At 45.8% G+C, this 18,179-nt stretch overlaps 1 protein-coding gene across 2 annotated transcripts in view; it reads right to left on the reverse strand.

Moving 5' to 3' along the window:
* RNF157 (ring finger protein 157) overlaps positions 1–18,179 on the reverse strand; it is a 98,493-nt gene that overhangs the window by 22,041 nt on the left and 58,273 nt on the right. For both annotated transcript variants that reach the window (XM_054457476.2, XM_054457477.2), the window contains exons 3-8: positions 9,593–9,681; positions 3,904–4,050; positions 3,343–3,460; positions 2,786–2,852; positions 1,823–1,866; positions 741–788 (exon numbers count right to left, since the gene is read on the reverse strand). In XM_054457476.2, coding sequence (XP_054313451.1) covers positions 741–788; positions 1,823–1,866; positions 2,786–2,852; positions 3,343–3,460; positions 3,904–4,050; positions 9,593–9,681 — 513 coding nt within the window. The remainder of the gene's footprint in view (positions 1–740; positions 789–1,822; positions 1,867–2,785; positions 2,853–3,342; positions 3,461–3,903; positions 4,051–9,592; positions 9,682–18,179) is intronic.

Below are 18,179 nucleotides of genomic sequence, written 5' to 3' on the forward strand. Positions count from 1 at the left end.
CCATCTGCAGGAAGGCTTTTCTTTGCATCTCGACGAAGCCCAACCCCGCCTCCTACCCAGCTGCTCTACACCCTCCATGAGATGACCTGCCCCTCACCCACCCTCCCTTGCCAATGCCACTGGCACCACTCTCTCTCCTCCCAGTGATGTCTCCTCCTACCTCTACAAGAGTGGAAAGAAAAGTGCTGGCACATGGTAGGGGCTGGGACTTTCTAGCAGACATATGCACAAGGTGCTGATCATTCTGGAAGAGGGAGAATGACTAACTTTGAATTTTAGAAAAAGGAATGGATAAATTAAGCCAACGACTCTAATTACCCTAAATTGGACCTTAATGCTTTATCCTTTCTCTTGAAATGTTTCTCACTCTGGCATTTTAAATAAAAAGAGTTCTCCCTAAACCCAACGTTGGGAAATAAATCTTGTTCTTTCATTTCTCAAGTCCTTTGCTCAGATAAAGGCTCCCTCAACACCAACACTTCTGGAACAATGAAGACCTCAAAAATCAGCATTCCTTTCAGGCCACCCAAGTCGTTTGTAATAGCTTGTAACATTCAAAAGCACTCCCTTTTTTTCTTTTCTTCTTTGATTAAAAAAAAAAGGGGTGGGGGAAGGAGACAGCAAAAAGTAAAAGGAAAACAAAAACAAAAACAAAAAGAGAGGGAGAGAGAAGAAGAAAGGAAAGAATAAAAGGAAGGAAGGGCCCTAATACTAACAGTCTGTAGTCTTCAAATACTTACTACTTGTTTCTGTTTGAGGGGCTTGACACAGAAAGTTCCATCTGTGTGCTGGAATGAAAATATGAAAGTTATGACAAGGAAGGGAGGGTAATAAAGCACGAGGTATTCTTCTGTTACATCTCCCAGTTACAGTCGCCCTCCCTGATCTGCAGTTTCATTTTCCATGGTTTCAATTACCCACCATCAACCACTGTCTGAAAATATTACATACAGTAAGATATTTTCAGAGAGAAACATCACATTCAGACTTTTATTACCTTATAGTTATAACTGTTTCAGTTTACTATTATTCTTAATCTCTGACTGTGCCTAATTTATGAATTAAACTTTATCATAGGTATGGATGTAGTATAGGAAAAACCACAGTGTATATGAGGGTTCTGTACCATCTGCAGTTTCAGGCATCCACTGGGGGTCTTGGAACTTATCTCCTGAGGATAAGGGGGGACTACTGTATACATACATGTTCCTGGACACTCTCAGAGTAGAATTATACAATCCTAATTCTTTAAAGGTCTTATAATTATCCAGTCTAACCTTTCTTTCTTTCTTTTTTTTTGAGACAGAGCCTCACTCTATCACCCAGGCTGGAGTGCGGTGGTGCCATCTCAGCTCACCGCAACCTCCGCCTCCCAGGTTCAAGCAATTCTCCTGCCTCAGCCTCCTGAGTAGCTGGGATTACAGGTGCCCGCCATCACACCTGGCTAATTTTTATATTTTTAACAGGGGCGGGGTTTTGCCATGTTTCTCAGGCTAGCCTCGAACTCCTGACCTCAAGTGATCCACCCACCTTGGCCTCCCAAAGTGCTGGGATTACAGGCGTGAGCCACCGCGTCCGACCCAGTCTAACCCTTTCATTTTAAGGAGGCTGAGGCCTAAGGAGGTGAAGGTCCTGTAGCAAGCTGGTGGCAGGGCTGGACCTACACCCAAGCGTAGCCCAAAAAGTGATGTTCTTTCACCATCATAGCCTCTAAAGCCAGACCCATTCTGCTGAGCTCAGGCACCCAGCAAATGGGTTACATGTGTCTCACATGAAAGAAAGGGCTAAAGGCAATAAAGCGAGGCCCTCTAAAGTCACTCACCTTTTCAAAAGTACCCAGCAGTACATGGCAATGGCCAAAATACTCTGAAAGAAACAAAGGCACGTGAGTGAAGAAGCCCAAACAGCACACCTTGATGCCCGTGACCTTCTCCAGTTCCCTGCAATCTGGCAAACCAAATGTGCCAGTCTGTCCCTAGAAGGGGCACGTTATATAACCCATACTTTTTTTTTTTTTTTTTTGAGACAGAGTCTGGCTCTGTTGCCCAGGCTGGATGCAGTGGCATGATCTTGGCTCACTGCGGCCTCCGCCTCCCGGGTTCCAGCAATTCTCCTGCCTCAGCCTCCCAAGTATCTGGGATTACGGGCATGAGCGACCATGCCCGGTTAATTTTCTGTATTTTTAGTAGAGACGGGGTTTCACTATGTTGGTCAGGCTGGTCTCAAACTCTTGACTTCAGGTGATCTGCCCGCCTCAGCCTCCCAAAGTGCTAGGATTACAGGGATGAGCCACCACACCCAGCTAACCCACATTTTTTTGAGACCGAGTCTCACTGTCACTCAGGCTGGAGTGCAGTGGCGCAATCTCGGCTCACTGCAACCTCCGCCTCCTGGGTTCAAACGATTCTCCTGCCTCAGCCTCCCAAGTAGTTGAGATTACAGGCGCGCACTGCCATACCCAGCTGATTTTTGTATTTTTAGTAGAGACAGTGTTTCCCTATGTTGCCCAGGCTGGTCTCAAACTCCTGACCTCAGGTGATCCACCCGCCTCAGCCTCCCAAACTGCTGGGATTATAGGTGTGAGCCACCATGCCCAGCCAAACCCACACTTTTCACATCAGCCCAGGAGCTTGGAGTCACAGATGTGAGAGGATGCAGAGACTGCCTGACTCATAGTCACAAACACTCGCAAAGAAGGCATGTTGTTTTGGGGCCACAGCTGCTGCCAGGAATATGCCACAAAAGAGCAGTGTGCACAGCCAAAGAGGACAGAAATCGCCCCTACCGTCTCCTTCATCCACCACGGCATGTACCACTAGAGGGTAAACTTCTCGGTCTAGATCAAAGCCAAGCTGAAGGGAAAGAAAAGGAAAGAAAAAAAAAAAAAAAAAAGAGGACTTAACACATTTAGATGGCACAGCTAATCTCAGAAAGGGCGATACTGTCAAGAAGCATTAATCTTATCTCTGCTCCTCATTCTTTAGCCTTGTTAATTACCCAAGTTTGTTAACTGAGGGCCATCAGCTTCTTTTTAAAAATCTCACAGATGTAAATAAGGCCCTCTAACCTTTAGGTTTTTTTTTTTCTTTGAGCATGGCTTTCTCAAAGTATCCTAGGCTAATGGGCTATTTCCATTCCTAGGGAATGGAAAAATTAACAAAGTTAGGTATATCCTTGATGCAAAATAAGCAGAGCTTTAAAAGGACATGATGAAGTCACAAGGCTGAAAGGTAAGCATGGCCTTCAAGCGTCTGAGCAGCCCCTTTGCTGTCGGCCCGAGTCCTAAGTAGCCCCTAGGCCCTTCTGAGTCGATGTGGGAAACCCTCCCCAGAGGCAGCTCACCTCCTCTTCTGCCCACTCGGAGGGATCCACGGTGTGGGAGGGCAGGCAGAACTGCTGACACACTCCTCGCTTGTAGTGCACAGTTTCTGACTGGAGGCTGACGTCTTTGGGAATGTAGCTATTGATACAAGTCGGAGGCAAAGCAAAAGTCAGTATCCGGCACAGATGGGTCTGACAACTTCCTCTGCTCTTGCCTGTTCTCAATTATCAACAGGCTCTAGCGAAGAAAAGAAAGGGTCCTTTATAATCCATTTCCTTTGCTCTTGCTTGGCAACGTTAAACTTTTCTATTCAACCCACACATCCAAAGAAAGGTAGCTTACTAGATTTTTAACAGCATGTTAAGGACCTGAAGGACTATACCACCATTTGCCACTATACCAAGATGGCACAATTTGAAGAGAAAAGGTAAAGGGTAGGGCTTTGTAGAAGAAAATCTAAATTCAGGAACCAGATCTCATCTGGCTGCAGAAAAAGAATGTTTTCCGCCCTTGCTGAGTGGATAAGACATGGACTCTCTCTATCTGGGAAGGAAGTGGCTCTCCTGGTCTCCTGATCTTACCTGGCAATACCATTCTGGAACTCTTCCGTGGCCTGGTAATAGATGGTGATGGCTACCCGAGCATCTGTGTCAAATGTGAACTCAACATTGTAGTGGACTTTAGCTTTACTGGCCTCTTCTCCAGGGCTCTTCACTTCCTCAGCACATCTAGAAAACCAGAGACTCAGCATTTGCAGAGTAGCGTATCAATATTTTAAAATTTACCTTTAAAAAAATTAGCAATATATTGTGGGTTTCTCTGAATGATCATAAGCATAGGTCTACCTCTCCATTCTGAATGATCACAGAGTGTTTCATGACCAATGTTGCTGGGCATTCCGGTTACTTCTGATATTTCATAGTGCTACCACTACACCACTGTGCATGTGACACTTTTGTTTTTCTTTTAATAAAAGTTATTAATCACATAGTTTAGTTTCCTCAAGGCAAAAAACAGCAGGCCTTACTGTTTCCCTTTCCTCCTCTTCAGAGGACACCCCTTTTAGTGATCATTTTGGCATTTACCCACGTTTCTAAAAAATATATTTGGGTTACTACTTCTTGATTTTTCAGTTTCAGGCACTATCTATGCGTTTCCTACTATGGAAACAAGGATTTCTTTCTCTTTCCTCACTCTGCTCCATATAGGAACTCTGCCATCCCCCCAGTGTAGCTGCATCATGATTTTATTATAATAGTCCAGTACATTTGTGTCTGTATTACTGTGATTACACAAACATATAATCTATGATTATTTTTCTTTTCCTGCATAACTTTTTCTTAGTGCTCATCCTGTTTTTTTTTTTTTTTTTCCAGTTGCGTAGTTTCCTATGTACTCATCACAAATTCCAACCCAAGCTCTCTGGGGCTGTCTAAATCTCTAAAGACGTTCAGATGCCCCAAGCGGTCTATTCATTTCATCTTATTGAGGAGGTCCCTTGGACTTGCTCCTATCTGTACTTGGCCCTCTGCACCTGGCTCCCAGCTGCCACCCTGGAATCTCTGCCCCTCCATCATCCTGGTGGGTCTCTTTTGCCTCTGTCCTCCTGTAGAAGCTCATGTTTCCTGCACCTCAAGTCTTCCTCTGTCTTGGGTTATTCTTTCATATCAGTGGAGCACGTGTCCTGCCAGCTTCCTGAAAAAGGGTGTGTTGGGAAATAAACTTTTGAGAGCTTTTATTCAACATTCACACTTCATTGAAAGTCTGGCTGAGCAAAGTATTCTAGATTACAAATAATTTCTAAAAGACACGGAAAGCCTTCTTGCTGCCTTATTTTTCACCTCCCAGCGTTGCTCCCAAGAAGTCTGAAGTCGTTCCAACTGCTGATCCTTCTTCTGAAAGCTTACAGACGGTCCTCTTTCTCATCCACTATGTGGGCACTTGGTGGTCCTTTCCATTTAGAAACTTGTACCCTCTGTTTCTGAGAAATTTTCTTAAATTCTATGTCACTGATGATTTCCTTCCTTTTATATTCTCTGTTCTCTGTAGAACCCATTAGTTGGATGTCAGACCTTCTAAATGGGTGTTCTATTACTTGCATCTTTCTTCTTCTATTTTCCTTCTCTCTGGATTTTTGCTCTACTTTCTAGAATATTTCAAGTTTTCTTCCTATCATTCTACTGAAATTTTCATTTCTGCCCTTGTTTTTAATTTCTAAAAGCTGTTTTTTTGGTTTCATAAACACTTTGTGTCATTGTGTCCATGAAAGAAAAAGATATCTTCTCTCATGTCTTTGAGACTATTAATAAAGTTATCTTCTTCCTGCATAGCTTTTGTTTCCAATTAGATTTTTTTTACTTTATTATTATTTTATATAGAGATGGGGTCTCACTATGTTGCCCAGGCTGGTCTCAAACTCCTGGGCTTAAGTGATCCTCCTGCTTTGGCCTCCCAAAGGTCCGGGATTAGAGGTGTGAGCCACCACACCCGGCCTAGCTAGGTTGTTTTAAAACGTTGGTTTGTTTTGCTACTGTCTTTCCTATTATAGGCATTCCTTACACATCTAAGAATCTGTGGCTGTCTGCTTGTATTTAAGATATTTAAACTGCTGATTAGAGCTCTGAGTGCACAGCAGGACTTAGGGATCCTGGGCTTCGCTGTGGGCTGACCTGAATCTGTTCAGGAACCTCTAATTCTAGTCTCTTAGCTTTTCCTATCCAGGCAGGTCCAATTTCCAGAAAACAGTTTTCCTCTCTCTTGACAAAGGCCTGGCTGCCAGCATTCTAGGGGCAGAGTGGAGAGGCAGCTGGAGGGCTCAACATCCAGTATGTCAGGACCCACTCACCCACTGTTTTGTTTTGAGACAGGGTCTCACTCTTGCCCAGGCTGCAGTGCAGTGATGCGATCGTGACTTATTGCAGCCTCGACCTCCCTGGGCTCAGGTGATCCTCCCACTTCAGCCTCCCAAGTAGCTGGGACTACAGGTGTGCACTACCATGCTTGGCTAATTTTTGTATTTCTTGTAGAGACAGGGCTTTATCATATTGCCCAGGCTGGTTAGCCTGTTTTTAGTACTGGCCGTTAGCTGTGCCTGGGTCTCTCTTGTCCAGAGATTCTCTGTTTTGACCTTTCCAGGGAGAGTCATCCGCCTGCCTTTGGCAAGGTATAGGAACGTAGTTCTGGCTGTGTGGTACAAGGGAGGGGATCTGCCTACCTTGAGGGCAGACTTTCTACCAATCCTCTTCATTTTAGCCTCCCACCTCAACTTCTAGAGGGACCTGGCACTGCTAATTTCTGAACCCTTTGGGGGATAATATAGTATAAATTGGGTGATTCTCAGCTTTTCTTTCTGCTAGTTCAGGATTCTGATTTCCTGGGTCTACTAAGTCATTTAACATTCACTATGTGTTTCCAACTTCTAAAATTTTGTTGCTGTTGCTCTCTTCCCATTCTCCAAACATTTACAGATTTATGCCTTTTTAAAGAAAATTTTTTTATTTTTTATTTTTTATTTATTTATTTTATTGAGACGGAGTCTCACTCTGTTGCCCAGGCTGGAGTGCAGTGGCACAATCTCGCCTCACTGCAACCTCTGTCTCGCGGGTTCACACCATTCTCCTGCCTCAGCCTCCTGAGCAGCTGGGACTACAGGCGCCTGCCACCACGCCCGGCTAATTTTTTGTATTTTAGTGGAGACGGGGTTTCATTGTGTTATCCAGGATGGTCTCAATCTCCTGACCTTGTGATCTGCCCGCCTCGGCCTCCCAAAGTGCTGGCATTACAGGCGTGAGCCACCGCACCCGGCCTTATTTTTTATTTTTTAGATGGAGTCTCACTCTGTCACCCAGGGTGGAGTGCAGTGGTACAATCTCGAGGTTGTCTCCTGGGTTCAAGCAATTCTCCTGCTTCAGCCTCCGGAGCAGCTGGGATTACAGATGCATGCCACCATGTCTGGCTAATTTTTGTATTTTTAGTAGAGACGGGGTTTTACCATGTTGGCCAGGCTGGTCTTGATCTCCTGACTTCAGGTGATCCACTTGCCTTGTTCTCCCAAAGTGCTGGGATTACAGGCATGAGCCATCATGCCTGGCCAGATTTATGCCTTTTAAATACATGTTTATAATTACTTAATGGGGTTTTCAGAGGAAGCAAAAGTAGGTGTTCAATCCTCCATCTTTACCTGGAAATCTGAGAATCAGAATTTATTCCTATAATCACAGAAAAACAAAACAGAGAACACCCTTCAAGTTAACATTGATTGAACACCAGGTGTTTTCCCTTCTGTTACCTTCATTTTGACAACCACCTTGAAAGGTAAAGTTGATTATCACTATTTTATAGATAAAAAACCTGAAGCTCAGACACTCATTCAAGTAAGCATCTGTGGACCTGGGAAGTAAATTGCTCTGCTGCTTTCAAGTCTGGTTCTTCTAGCGCATGACAGCTGCTTCATCCTATTCTAGAGCTGCAGCCAGGCTGCCACGGCAGAGGCTATGACCTCGCAGCAGCTCAGGCCCTTGAATGGTCTCCATCAAATGTGTGAATGTGCCGTATGTGATGAGAGAAACCAAGTGGACAGAGCAGCTGGCAACTGGCAGGCCCCAGAGGCCTCATTAGTCTGCTCTGCTGCTGGATGAACTCCCCTGGGTCGGGTCGGGGGACCGTTCTGCAGCAGACAGGTACCTCCTTGGCTCTCTCCTCCCCAGAGTTGACCTTGGGGTGGAGAGAAGCATAGCTGGGGAACCAGTAGAAACTTCAGGGACAAATAAAATATAAAAAATTAAGAGAGAGAAACAGAAAATAGATTGGTGGTTACTTAGGGCTGGGAGGACTGCTTGAGCCCGGGAAGTCAAGGCTGCAGTGAGCTGAGATCACGCCACTGTACTGCAGCCTGGGTGACAAAGTGAGACTCTGGGCTGGGCGCAGTGGCTCACGCCTGTAATCCCAGCACTTTGGAAGGCTGAGACGGGCACATCACCTGAGGTTGGGAGTTCAAGACCAGCTTGACCAACATGGAGAAACTCCATCTCTACTAAAAATACAAAATTAACCAGGCGTGGTGGTGCATGCCTGTAATTCCAGCTACTTAGGAAGATGAGGCAGAAGAATCGCTTGAACCTGGGAGGCGGAGGTTGCAGGGAGCCGAGATCGTGCCATTGCACTCCAGCCTGGGCAACAAGAGCGAAACTCCGTCTCAAAAAAAAAAAAGCGAGACTCTGTCTCAAATATATATATATATATCAGACAGGAACATCGTGATGCTAATAAGGCTGTTCTATACAAGCATGAGATGGTCTCTGAGTCATCTTCCTTGCCTATTCAGAAAAATTTGGGACCTTGATTTGCCCTAACCAAATTTTTTCACCAGGGAATCAGACAGCCTTGGTAGACATATCATCTAGGGGTGACGGGCAGTGGGAATGTATCAGATTAAAAATTACACTGTCTCAAGGATGGCACCAAGAAGGCAAATGACGATAATTAACACTGATGATGAGGATTAAACAACCAACCCAGGGCACTATGAGTTCCTTAGAGAACAGACACATGAGATAGGGAATAAAAAAGAAAAAGAAGGCTGGGCGCGGTGGCTCACGCCTGTAATCCCAGCACTTTGGGCCAAGGCAGGCGGATCACGAGGTCAGAAGCTCGAGACCATCCTGGCTAACACGGTGAAACCCCGTCTCTACTAAAATTACAAAAAATTAGCCGGGCGTGGTGGCGGGCGCCTGTAGTCCCAGCTACTCGGGAGGCTGAGGCAGGAGAATGATGTGAACCCGGGAGATGGAGCTTGCAGTGAGCCGAGATCACGCCACTGCACTCCAGCCTGGGTGACAGAGCGAGACCCTGTCTCAAAAAAAAAAAAAAAAGAAAAAGAAAATATAGCAATAAAATAAAGGACTTGATATTCTAAGTTCAAATTTCCCATTTTTACACTGGCTTGTTGGAGTAGCTGCAAAAATTCCCATTTTCCCTTAATAATTCTTCTTCCCTTTTAAAAAATATCCATAAAATAAGGATACTGAGCATTTCTAGGCAAGCGAAAGTTTTTCACAAACACAGACCATTGCATCCAGTGCTGAACAACATGAGTGTGGATGGCCTGATCTCAGCAGAAAGTAGCGCTCGCACTCCTGTCTGAGGCCTGGAGAAGCAAGCTCTGGGGCTGCCGGAAACTGCTGTGTGAGTTCCTTGGGAAGTCTGTCCCCCAGCCCCCAACCTCCCCAAGGGAATTTGCCTGGGACCTGGCCCCAGCCTCTGGGAACTTACTTGACAAGCCTCAGTGTGTCCTTTCGGATATTGACCAGGCTTCTCAGAGTCTTCACGGGTTCTTGGGGAGGTGGGGCGGCGTAAGGAAACTGTGTCAGAAACAAAGCAGGAGAGGGTGGTGTGTTTAAAAAGACCCACAGCTATCCCTCGTTTTACAGTTCACCAAGAATAGCCCTAAGAGGTGAGGCAGGAAGGCACAACTCTCCTAATTAAGTGAGGAAACTGAAACTCCGACATACTGAGTCAACCTGCTCAAGGTCACAGCTAGCGGGAAAACTGGGATTCAATTTGGGGCCCAAAGAGCCAGATTTATCTTCTTTTTCCATTATACGAAGCTTATCTGGGTCAGTGTTCAAAACTTGGAGAATTAATAAAAAAAAAAAAACCCACTGAAGTTCCAAATACCAAAGGACACACTGTGGCCGAGTTAATCACAAAAGGCTTTTCCATCTGACCTGAGACGACAGGGAGCCAGACCTGCAAGCCCTTTCCTTCGGTGAGGCCATATGGTATCCCAGGAATTTAGGGGCTGCAAATAAGAGAGAACCCCATCATGTTTACAGAGCTGAAGTTTGCAAACAGTAAAGAACAAATTTCCCCTGCAGCTGATCATATAAAGCAGAGCTCTTTAACATGTGAGCCAAGAGTTATTTTGGGGTCACCAAAGGTTTATGGTTGTCTTCATCATTTACCATCCACTTTTTCCGCCTTTGCCCGTTTAGACCTTTGGATTTGAAGTTCTGAGTTGTTGATAATAAAGAGATAAAGAAAGGGGAAACAGCCAAAAATTTCACTGGGAATTGCCTTCTGAGGATCAAGAATGATTTCAAATGTTCCCAGTATTTTTAAAATGTTATTTGGGCAATCAAAATGTTTTTAACATATAATTCCCAAAAAACCTACTGGTCTCTGCAGCTTTGCAAAACTGTGGTTCTCTTGGCTCAAGAAGAGTCTGCCTCCATAGTGTGGTATCACAAAACAGGACACCCAAGTTATAATCGAATTGTGCCTTCACAGGTTTTTATTGAATATGGTTATTTTACTTGGGAAACAATATAGTTAAACCATAGTTAAGGTGCATCTGACTTTATGTATGCAGTATGATTGCTTATAATTCACAGGTATGAATGTGACTCTTACATTCAACAGAAATTATTTTCATTCAGATTACTCACTTTGTGGGCATGATGCAGTAATTTGCTTTTTCATTGATATATTAACCATACATTCTTTTAAAAATGATAGTTTTTTCTAATTACAAAGTAATACATGTTTAAGCAGAAAACTTGAAAAACACAAAAAAGTACAAAACTATCCCTAATTTTACTACTCAGCAATACCAAAATTAACACTACGGAATATGTATCCCCATCAATCCGTCTATCCATCCATCCGTCCACCTTTATATCTATGTGCTGTTTCAAACTGAACATATTATTTTGCAGTTTCTTTTTCACCTAAAAAGATGTGGTAAACATTTTTAAAGTCTATAATTTTGATAACATGTGCAGATAGCAGCATACTTTAATCAATTCCATATTATTCAATATTTTATGTTGGTTTTACTTTTTTTCGCAGCTATAAATGTTGTGGTGACTATCCTTGTCCCTATATTTCTGCGTGCTTGTTTGATTATTTCCTAAGGACAAATTCCTAGAAGTGGAATTACGGGATCAAAGAGTAAGCATATTTTTAAGACTTTAAAAATTATTTTGCCAAACTGTTTTCCACAAAGCTGACTCCAACTTTGCCCTCCTGCAAGCAGTGCATCAGGAGGCCTTGACATAGGAAAACTGAAATTCTAGTTCAGATCCCATCTGTGGCCTGTTTCTCCTCCCCCAACTTTCCTAGGCTGTCATACTAAAGGAATTTAAAACAATTTTTAAATAAGCTTAAGGAAAAAGTAATTAGGCAGAAAAATCCGACACAAACGCTAGTCTATTCTAAAGCCAAAATAAATGACTTTGGGATTAAAATTTTTTTCTGGAGTAGCAAAGTTAATCATTTTCATTTGTACAGGTACTTGGGCGTTATCCACAACTCCTACCTGCACTTAAAAAAAAAAAAGATGCGTCTTTTCCCTTATTCTTTACTCTTTCTCCTCCATTGCCACTCCCTGCCGCAAAAGAGAGAAAAATAAAAAGAAAGAAAGGAAAAAAAATCCTGGCACTCTTTATCCTCCATTTTGAATATATTTGATGATAACCGTGGCAATGAAACATAAGCTATTTGGCTCTTAAGGAAAGGTATCAATGAGCTCAATTGTTTATAAATCCACCCCTACACTTTAGGCTCTTCCTGTACACACACATACACGCACAAGACAACAACGGCAAATCTGTTCAGGAGAACCTTGTTCGTGGGCTGCTACCTACCAAAGTTTGTGCCTTGCTGGCCTTTCATTCATGCAATCAGAGTCTACATGCAACACTCCATGCCAGGAATAAGGAGAGATTGAAAACCAAGAAGATAAGGCCCTGCTCTTTCAGGAAGCTGCGTTATAAGGCAGCTGACATAGCAATTGTAATATCAAAGAGATTAAACATATGAATATTTTTTGCCACAAAAGGCAAAAATGATCATTTCTGGCTGAGGTAATCTGAAGGCTTCATGGAGGAGGTAGTAGTTGATCTGGGATCTTAAAGGATAAATGAAATTTGCAAATTCAGAGATGACAGAGAAGATGGAGGGGACAGTAGGATCAGAGGCAAATTGAAAAAAAATTTTTTTTCTGCTCTTAGTATTGTCTCCCATTCTTCTATAAATCGATTTTGCCTACCATTACTCTCTAAATTTCTTAGTGAGTTATCTTCCTTTCAAAAATTACCATTTATTGAGTGCTTACTATTGATGACAGTGGTGGGCCGTCCGGAGCAGCCACTGCCATCACAACGGCCGCTGCAGGGAGGTCGCAGGGAGCAGACAGAGCCCCTCCACGGCTTGCCGCCCTGGAGGCCACCCCATGGGGCTGACCGGGTTACCCGCCAGCAGAGGAGCAGCGTGGCAGAAGAGCAGCGCCGTAGGGCAGAGAGGAGCCCCGAGGCGGAGCTGGGCCTCGGACAGTGTCCCGCTTGCACATCGAGCGCCAGGGCCAGGCCTGGGCGCGGAGCTGGGGCCATGCTTCAGGGACCTCGGGCAGGAAGTGGGAGCAGCTTCCGCTTCGGGCACCTGGCCATTGGCGCAGCTACTGTGCCCACCCTGCCGAGGGTGCCAGGTTCCTGTGCCTCGGGAGGAGGCTCTGCGCAGCCCGTCTGGGGCTGCGCCCCCGGGTCTGCCCCACATTGGGGTGACCACTGAGCCTGACACTCCTGGCCAGATGGCCCGGCCCAGGCCCAGGCCCAGGCCCAGGCCCAGGCCCAGGCCCAGGATCCACTCTGTCCCAGGCTGCCCATGAAGCGCCGGGGCAACAGGCGGAGCTTATGGTGATGTCACCCTGCCCCAGACACCGGCCCAGGCCCAGTGAGGACCTGGAGCCCCTGCCCTACCTGCAAGGGGGTGCTGCAGGGGCTGCATGCTCCACAGAGCCGGTGGAAGCCAGGAACAGGCAGCAGCCCCGCCTTGGGCTGTGCACCTGGGGCCTCCCTAAGCTCTTGGAGACACGGAAAAGCCCTCCCACCCTACCGTCCCAGCAGGCTCGGAAGTGCCTGCTCCTGCCGCCTAGCTTCTGCCTGCTGTTAGTGCTGACTCTGATCTTAGAGCAATGTGGGGCCAAGCCCAGGTGCTGTTGCCGCCAGGCTGGGAGTGCACATGCTCGGGGTAGCGCTGACAAGCCAGCCCCCTGCTGCCTCGGCCCCTTCCAGACTTTGGGCACTGATGAGCATGGGGGAAGGGGGAGAGGCAAGGGGGTGCTGAGGGCAGCTTGGTGCTGGCCTTCAGGGAGGACGTGAAGGCTGGGAGCCTGGCTGCCAGTCCCGCCCACCGGAGTGGGAACTTGTGTTGCCTTTTCTAGGCCTGACCATGGCTGCCCAGGGACCAGTCTACCTGCACTTCCTCCCCTCTGAGGCCCATAAAAGCCCCAGGCTCAGCCAGAACAGAGCAGAGGTTGGGACCACCAGCTGCAGAAGAGGAGCAACCTACTCCAGGGCCTCCTCTCTGCTGACAGCTGCAGAGATGTCCATAAGACCAGCTGCAGAGAGGAGCTATGCACTCCAGGGCCTCCTCTCTGCTGAGAGCTCCAGAGAAGACAGGATGACCTTCCTGTGGAAAAGAGCTTCCCACTCCAGGGTCTCTATGCTAGGACACTTCTCAGGACACTCTGGCTGCGGAAAGGAGCTACCCACTGTGGGTAACCTCTGAGCTGTTCTAAGGCTCAATAAGTCTCCTCTTTGTCTTGCTCACCCTACGTTTGTCTGTGTATCTCATTCTTCCTGGTTGTAGGACAAGAATTTTGGACCCATGGAATGGTGGGACTAAAAGAGCTGTAACACAAACAGGACTGAAACATGCTCTTTGCCTGTCATGCTGCAGGCAAAGAGGAGAGAAGAGCTGTGGCCCGTCGGGGAGCCCAGACCTGGGAGCTGCCCAAGCCAGGGCTGTGACTTCCTCTTTGTGGCTCTGTAGTTCCTGGCATCTCCAAGCTTCCGGGTGCCACCACATTCCCTGGTGCCAACTGGGAGACCTGCTTGCAGTGCACCTGGTCCAGCCACAGCCTCGCAGACAGCTGGCACCTATGCTGGCACCTGGGGCTGCCAGCCCCACAGCAGCACCTGGACAGTGGCTGGACTCCATTCTCGCTCACACACCACTTGCTGCTCCATGCCTGACTTGCAGTCTCCCTTGGAGGCGTGGGATATGGGCTGGTAGTGTGAGCTGAGTGCAGCCTGTCAGGCCAAGTGGGTGGAAGAAGCCCAATGTGCCTGAGCTGAACCTGTGCAAGGCACCACTAGCCACAGGTTTCCAGCCAGAAAAGTGACACCCCAAAGATCACATAATACTATGTGCCAGGCACCATACTGAGCTCTTTATTCATATTATCTTATTTAATCTTTGGAGGAATCCTGTGAAATAGTCGTGGTTGTTCCCATTTTTTCAGGTAAGAAAATAGAGGTTGCAAAGAGGTTGAAAAACTTCTCTAAAGTCCCCCAAGTTTCAGGGAGCAGAGGTTCTTTTTCTTTTTTTTTTTTTCCAGTAACTAACATGTCTTAAAGGGAGCAGAGTTGAGGTTTGAACACGTTCTACCTTTATCTTTCCCCAAGATGCTCTGGATGCAGCTTTTTAATCTAGAGATGAGATTTCCAAGGATTAAAGTGCTGGTTATTAAAAGATCTGAAGACACATATTTATTTTCTCATTCCTTTCTAAAGTCAAGACATCAAATAAATGTTTGTGTTTGTCCACACTATCTCCTCAATACATGCACCATTACTAAGTTATATCTAAGACAAAAGATATATCCTGGCCGGGCACAATAGCTCACGCTTTGTACCCGTAGCTCCCAAATTCCAGCACTTTGGGAGGCCGAGGCAGAAGGATCGCTTGAGCTTAGGAGTTTGAGACCAGCTTGGGCAACATGGCGAGACTTTGTCCCCACAAAAAAATAAAGAACTTAGTCAGCATGGTGGCACACACCTGTAGTCCCAGCTACTCAGAAGGCTGACGCAAGAGGATCACTTGAGCCCAGGAGATTGAGGCTGCAGTGAGCTATGATAGCATCACTGCACTCCAGCTTGGGGGAGAGAGTGAGACCATCTCAAAAAGAAAAAAAAAAGAGGCCAAGCGTGGTGATTCATGTCTGTAATCCCAGCACTTTGGGAGGTCGAGGTGGGCAGACCACTTGAGGTCAGGAGTTTTGAGACCAGCCTGGCCAACACAGCGAAACCCCATCTCTACTAAAAATACAAAAAGTAGCCGGGTGTGGTGGCACGGGCCTGTAGTCCCAGCTACTCGGGAGGCTGAGGCAGAAGACTTGTTTGAACCTGGAAGGTGGAGGTTGCAGTTAGCTGAGCTCATGCCACTGCACTCCAGCCTGGGCAACAGAGCGAGACTCTGTCTCAAAAACAAAAAATAAGTATCTTATTTCAACCTAAAACCAGAGATCTCACTCATATGCTAACAGGTAAGTATGAAAGGAAAGAAAACTAATGCCTTCTTGGGACCAAGAAAGATGAAGCTCAGAACAGATTCAGGGCCAAGCATTTTTCTGAAATACTCATGCACCAGTCCACTGTACTTAGCATTAGCAATCGTTTTCTCAGTTCATATCCACAGAGTTTCTCTTTTCTTTTTTAGAGTCTGCAAAGGGTAATTTTCTCAGCCCTAGGTCTACTGAGTAAGGGAGTGTATGGTGACAAGGAAGACCAGATAAAGTCTTTCTGATGTAAGCATCCTGGCATATCCGGAAACAGGAAGAGCTTCCTTTTCTGTCTTGCACACAACATCCCCAGGTCCACAGACAGAGGGAGACTGAGAAGCTTTCTGATCTCTTACCTCAAGCTCAGTATGGATTTATAGAATGGCTTCCTGTTTCTCAGGTATCATTCTGGAGTAAATAAACCCTTAACAGCCTTATGAAGGACAACTAAATGCAGCTTCTAGAATCCTATTTCACTTTTTATAATGAAAACAGGCCTCAGATCAAGACTCATGAACAAAGAATGAAATTTGGTCTGCTCAGGGATTTGCGGACCAAACATTATGTGTGAGTATCTTTATGACAGAAAAGCAAGGCACAGATCCCCCTAATCTATTCATCTAACCAGAAAACTCTGCCAAAAGAAATCCCCTTTCATGGGGTAAAACTTGGGTAACCTGCAATTACAGCTTGGCAAATCATGAAAAAAGAGAATGTAAGGAAATATGTAACTGAGAATGTACTACGTGCCAGGCAGTATGCTAGGTACTTTAGATAGATTCTTTTTGTCCCCCATTTTACTTTACATATTTTTTATCTTTATTTTTAAATTTTTATAGAGATGGGGTTTTACTATGTTGCCCAGGCTGGTCTCAAACTCGAGTTCAAGTGATCTTCTCGCCTCAGCTTCCCAAAGTGCGGGGATTAGAGGTGTAAGCCACCACACCTGGTCTTTTTTTATTTTGGTAAAATACACATAACATGAAATTTACTCTCAATCATATTCAAGTATACAGTTCAGTGGCATTAAGTAACATTGACATTCGCATTATCGTGCGGCCATCACTGCCATCCAGCTCCAGTTTAGGTATGCTCTTATTTCATATTCTCGACAGGAACACCACGCCTGCCACTCTCACCAGCCTGTAAGTTCTGTGTGCATGCTGGAGGACGGTCTAACATGCAGGAGAAATACAGTAGCCGACTGAAAAATGAAGATGTCAGTTAAACAAACTGACATTCTACAGATAAAGAAACTGAGACTCAAAAGATTCACGTAATCATCCAGGGTCCCAGAGCTAATGAGCGGCACAACCACAATTTGAACCCAGGTACATCTGACTCCAAAAGCCATACTCTATTGCACTGCTTCTACTGTAGGGCAAGTCTACAGGCTCTTCTAATCCTAGGAGTGTTCCAGGGACCTGAGCAGAGTTCGGGGAGTCTGAAAGTTATACCATCATGGCAAACAGTACTGAATTCTGTGAAGGTTCTGGAAGCTAGCCAAAAATCTCCTATGGCGCCTATGCTTAGGTGGCAGTATGTACAAAATCATACTACGCACCGCACTCCTTTCCATCTTTAACAGGAGTATCTAAGGTCTTCTTAGAGAAGAGGTTTCTTGGAGCACAGTATGACAAAATCTTTGTAAGATCTAACAGTACCTGCAGAAGATACAAATGTACACTGAGGGCAGGGTGATGTCAGAGAACACTGCCAGCAGCCACAGCCGCAATGGACATGTCAGTCAGTGTTCACCTTCCAGCCAAGATGCTCAAAGATGTGTTACTGCCAGATAGTTCTAAAATATGGCGACTTCTCGGGCGCTAACACCTGTAATCCCAGTACTTTGGGAGGCTGAGGCAGGCAGATCACCTGAGGTCCAGAGTTTGAGACCAGGCTGGCCAACATGGTGAAACCTCATCTCTACTAAAAATACAAAAATCAGCTGGGTGTGGTGGCGTGTGCCTGTACTCCCAGTTACTCAGGAGGCTGAGGCAGGAGAATCGCTTGCACCCAGGAGGCAGAGGTTGCAGTGAGCTGAGATCGCACCACTGCACTCCAGCCTGGGTGACAGAGTAAGACTCTGTCTCAAAAAAAAAAAAAAAAAAAAGACTAAATAAATAATTTTCAAAAAACAAAGACATTTACCCATTCATTCAGTACTCTCACTATGTCCTGAGTACTGAACTAGGCCTGGGGGACACAGTGAAGAGTCAAGCAAACCTCTCTTAGTTCCATCTGTAAAGGGGTGTCAAGCTTGCATCTGGTGCCCTGCATGCTTGGATACAACATCCTCCTGGGACTGGGCTGCTGTGTCTGTCCTGAAGTAAGCCTGAACCTGAGAATAACTTAAATCCCAAACATCTCAAGCCCAGAATGGAAGTAGAGTTTGGCTCAGCCAGAAGACCTCTTTTGGTGGACCTCAGGCGTTTGCTGACGAAGGCTCTGTGTGTTACGTGAGCAACTCCTCTTTGGCTTTTTACCCTGGTGCTCATCAGCTTCCTTTTACGAGCA

This window comes from Pongo pygmaeus, chromosome 19 (assembly GCF_028885625.2).
Source record: "Pongo pygmaeus isolate AG05252 chromosome 19, NHGRI_mPonPyg2-v2.0_pri, whole genome shotgun sequence".
Taxonomy (NCBI): Eukaryota; Metazoa; Chordata; class Mammalia; order Primates; family Hominidae; genus Pongo; species Pongo pygmaeus.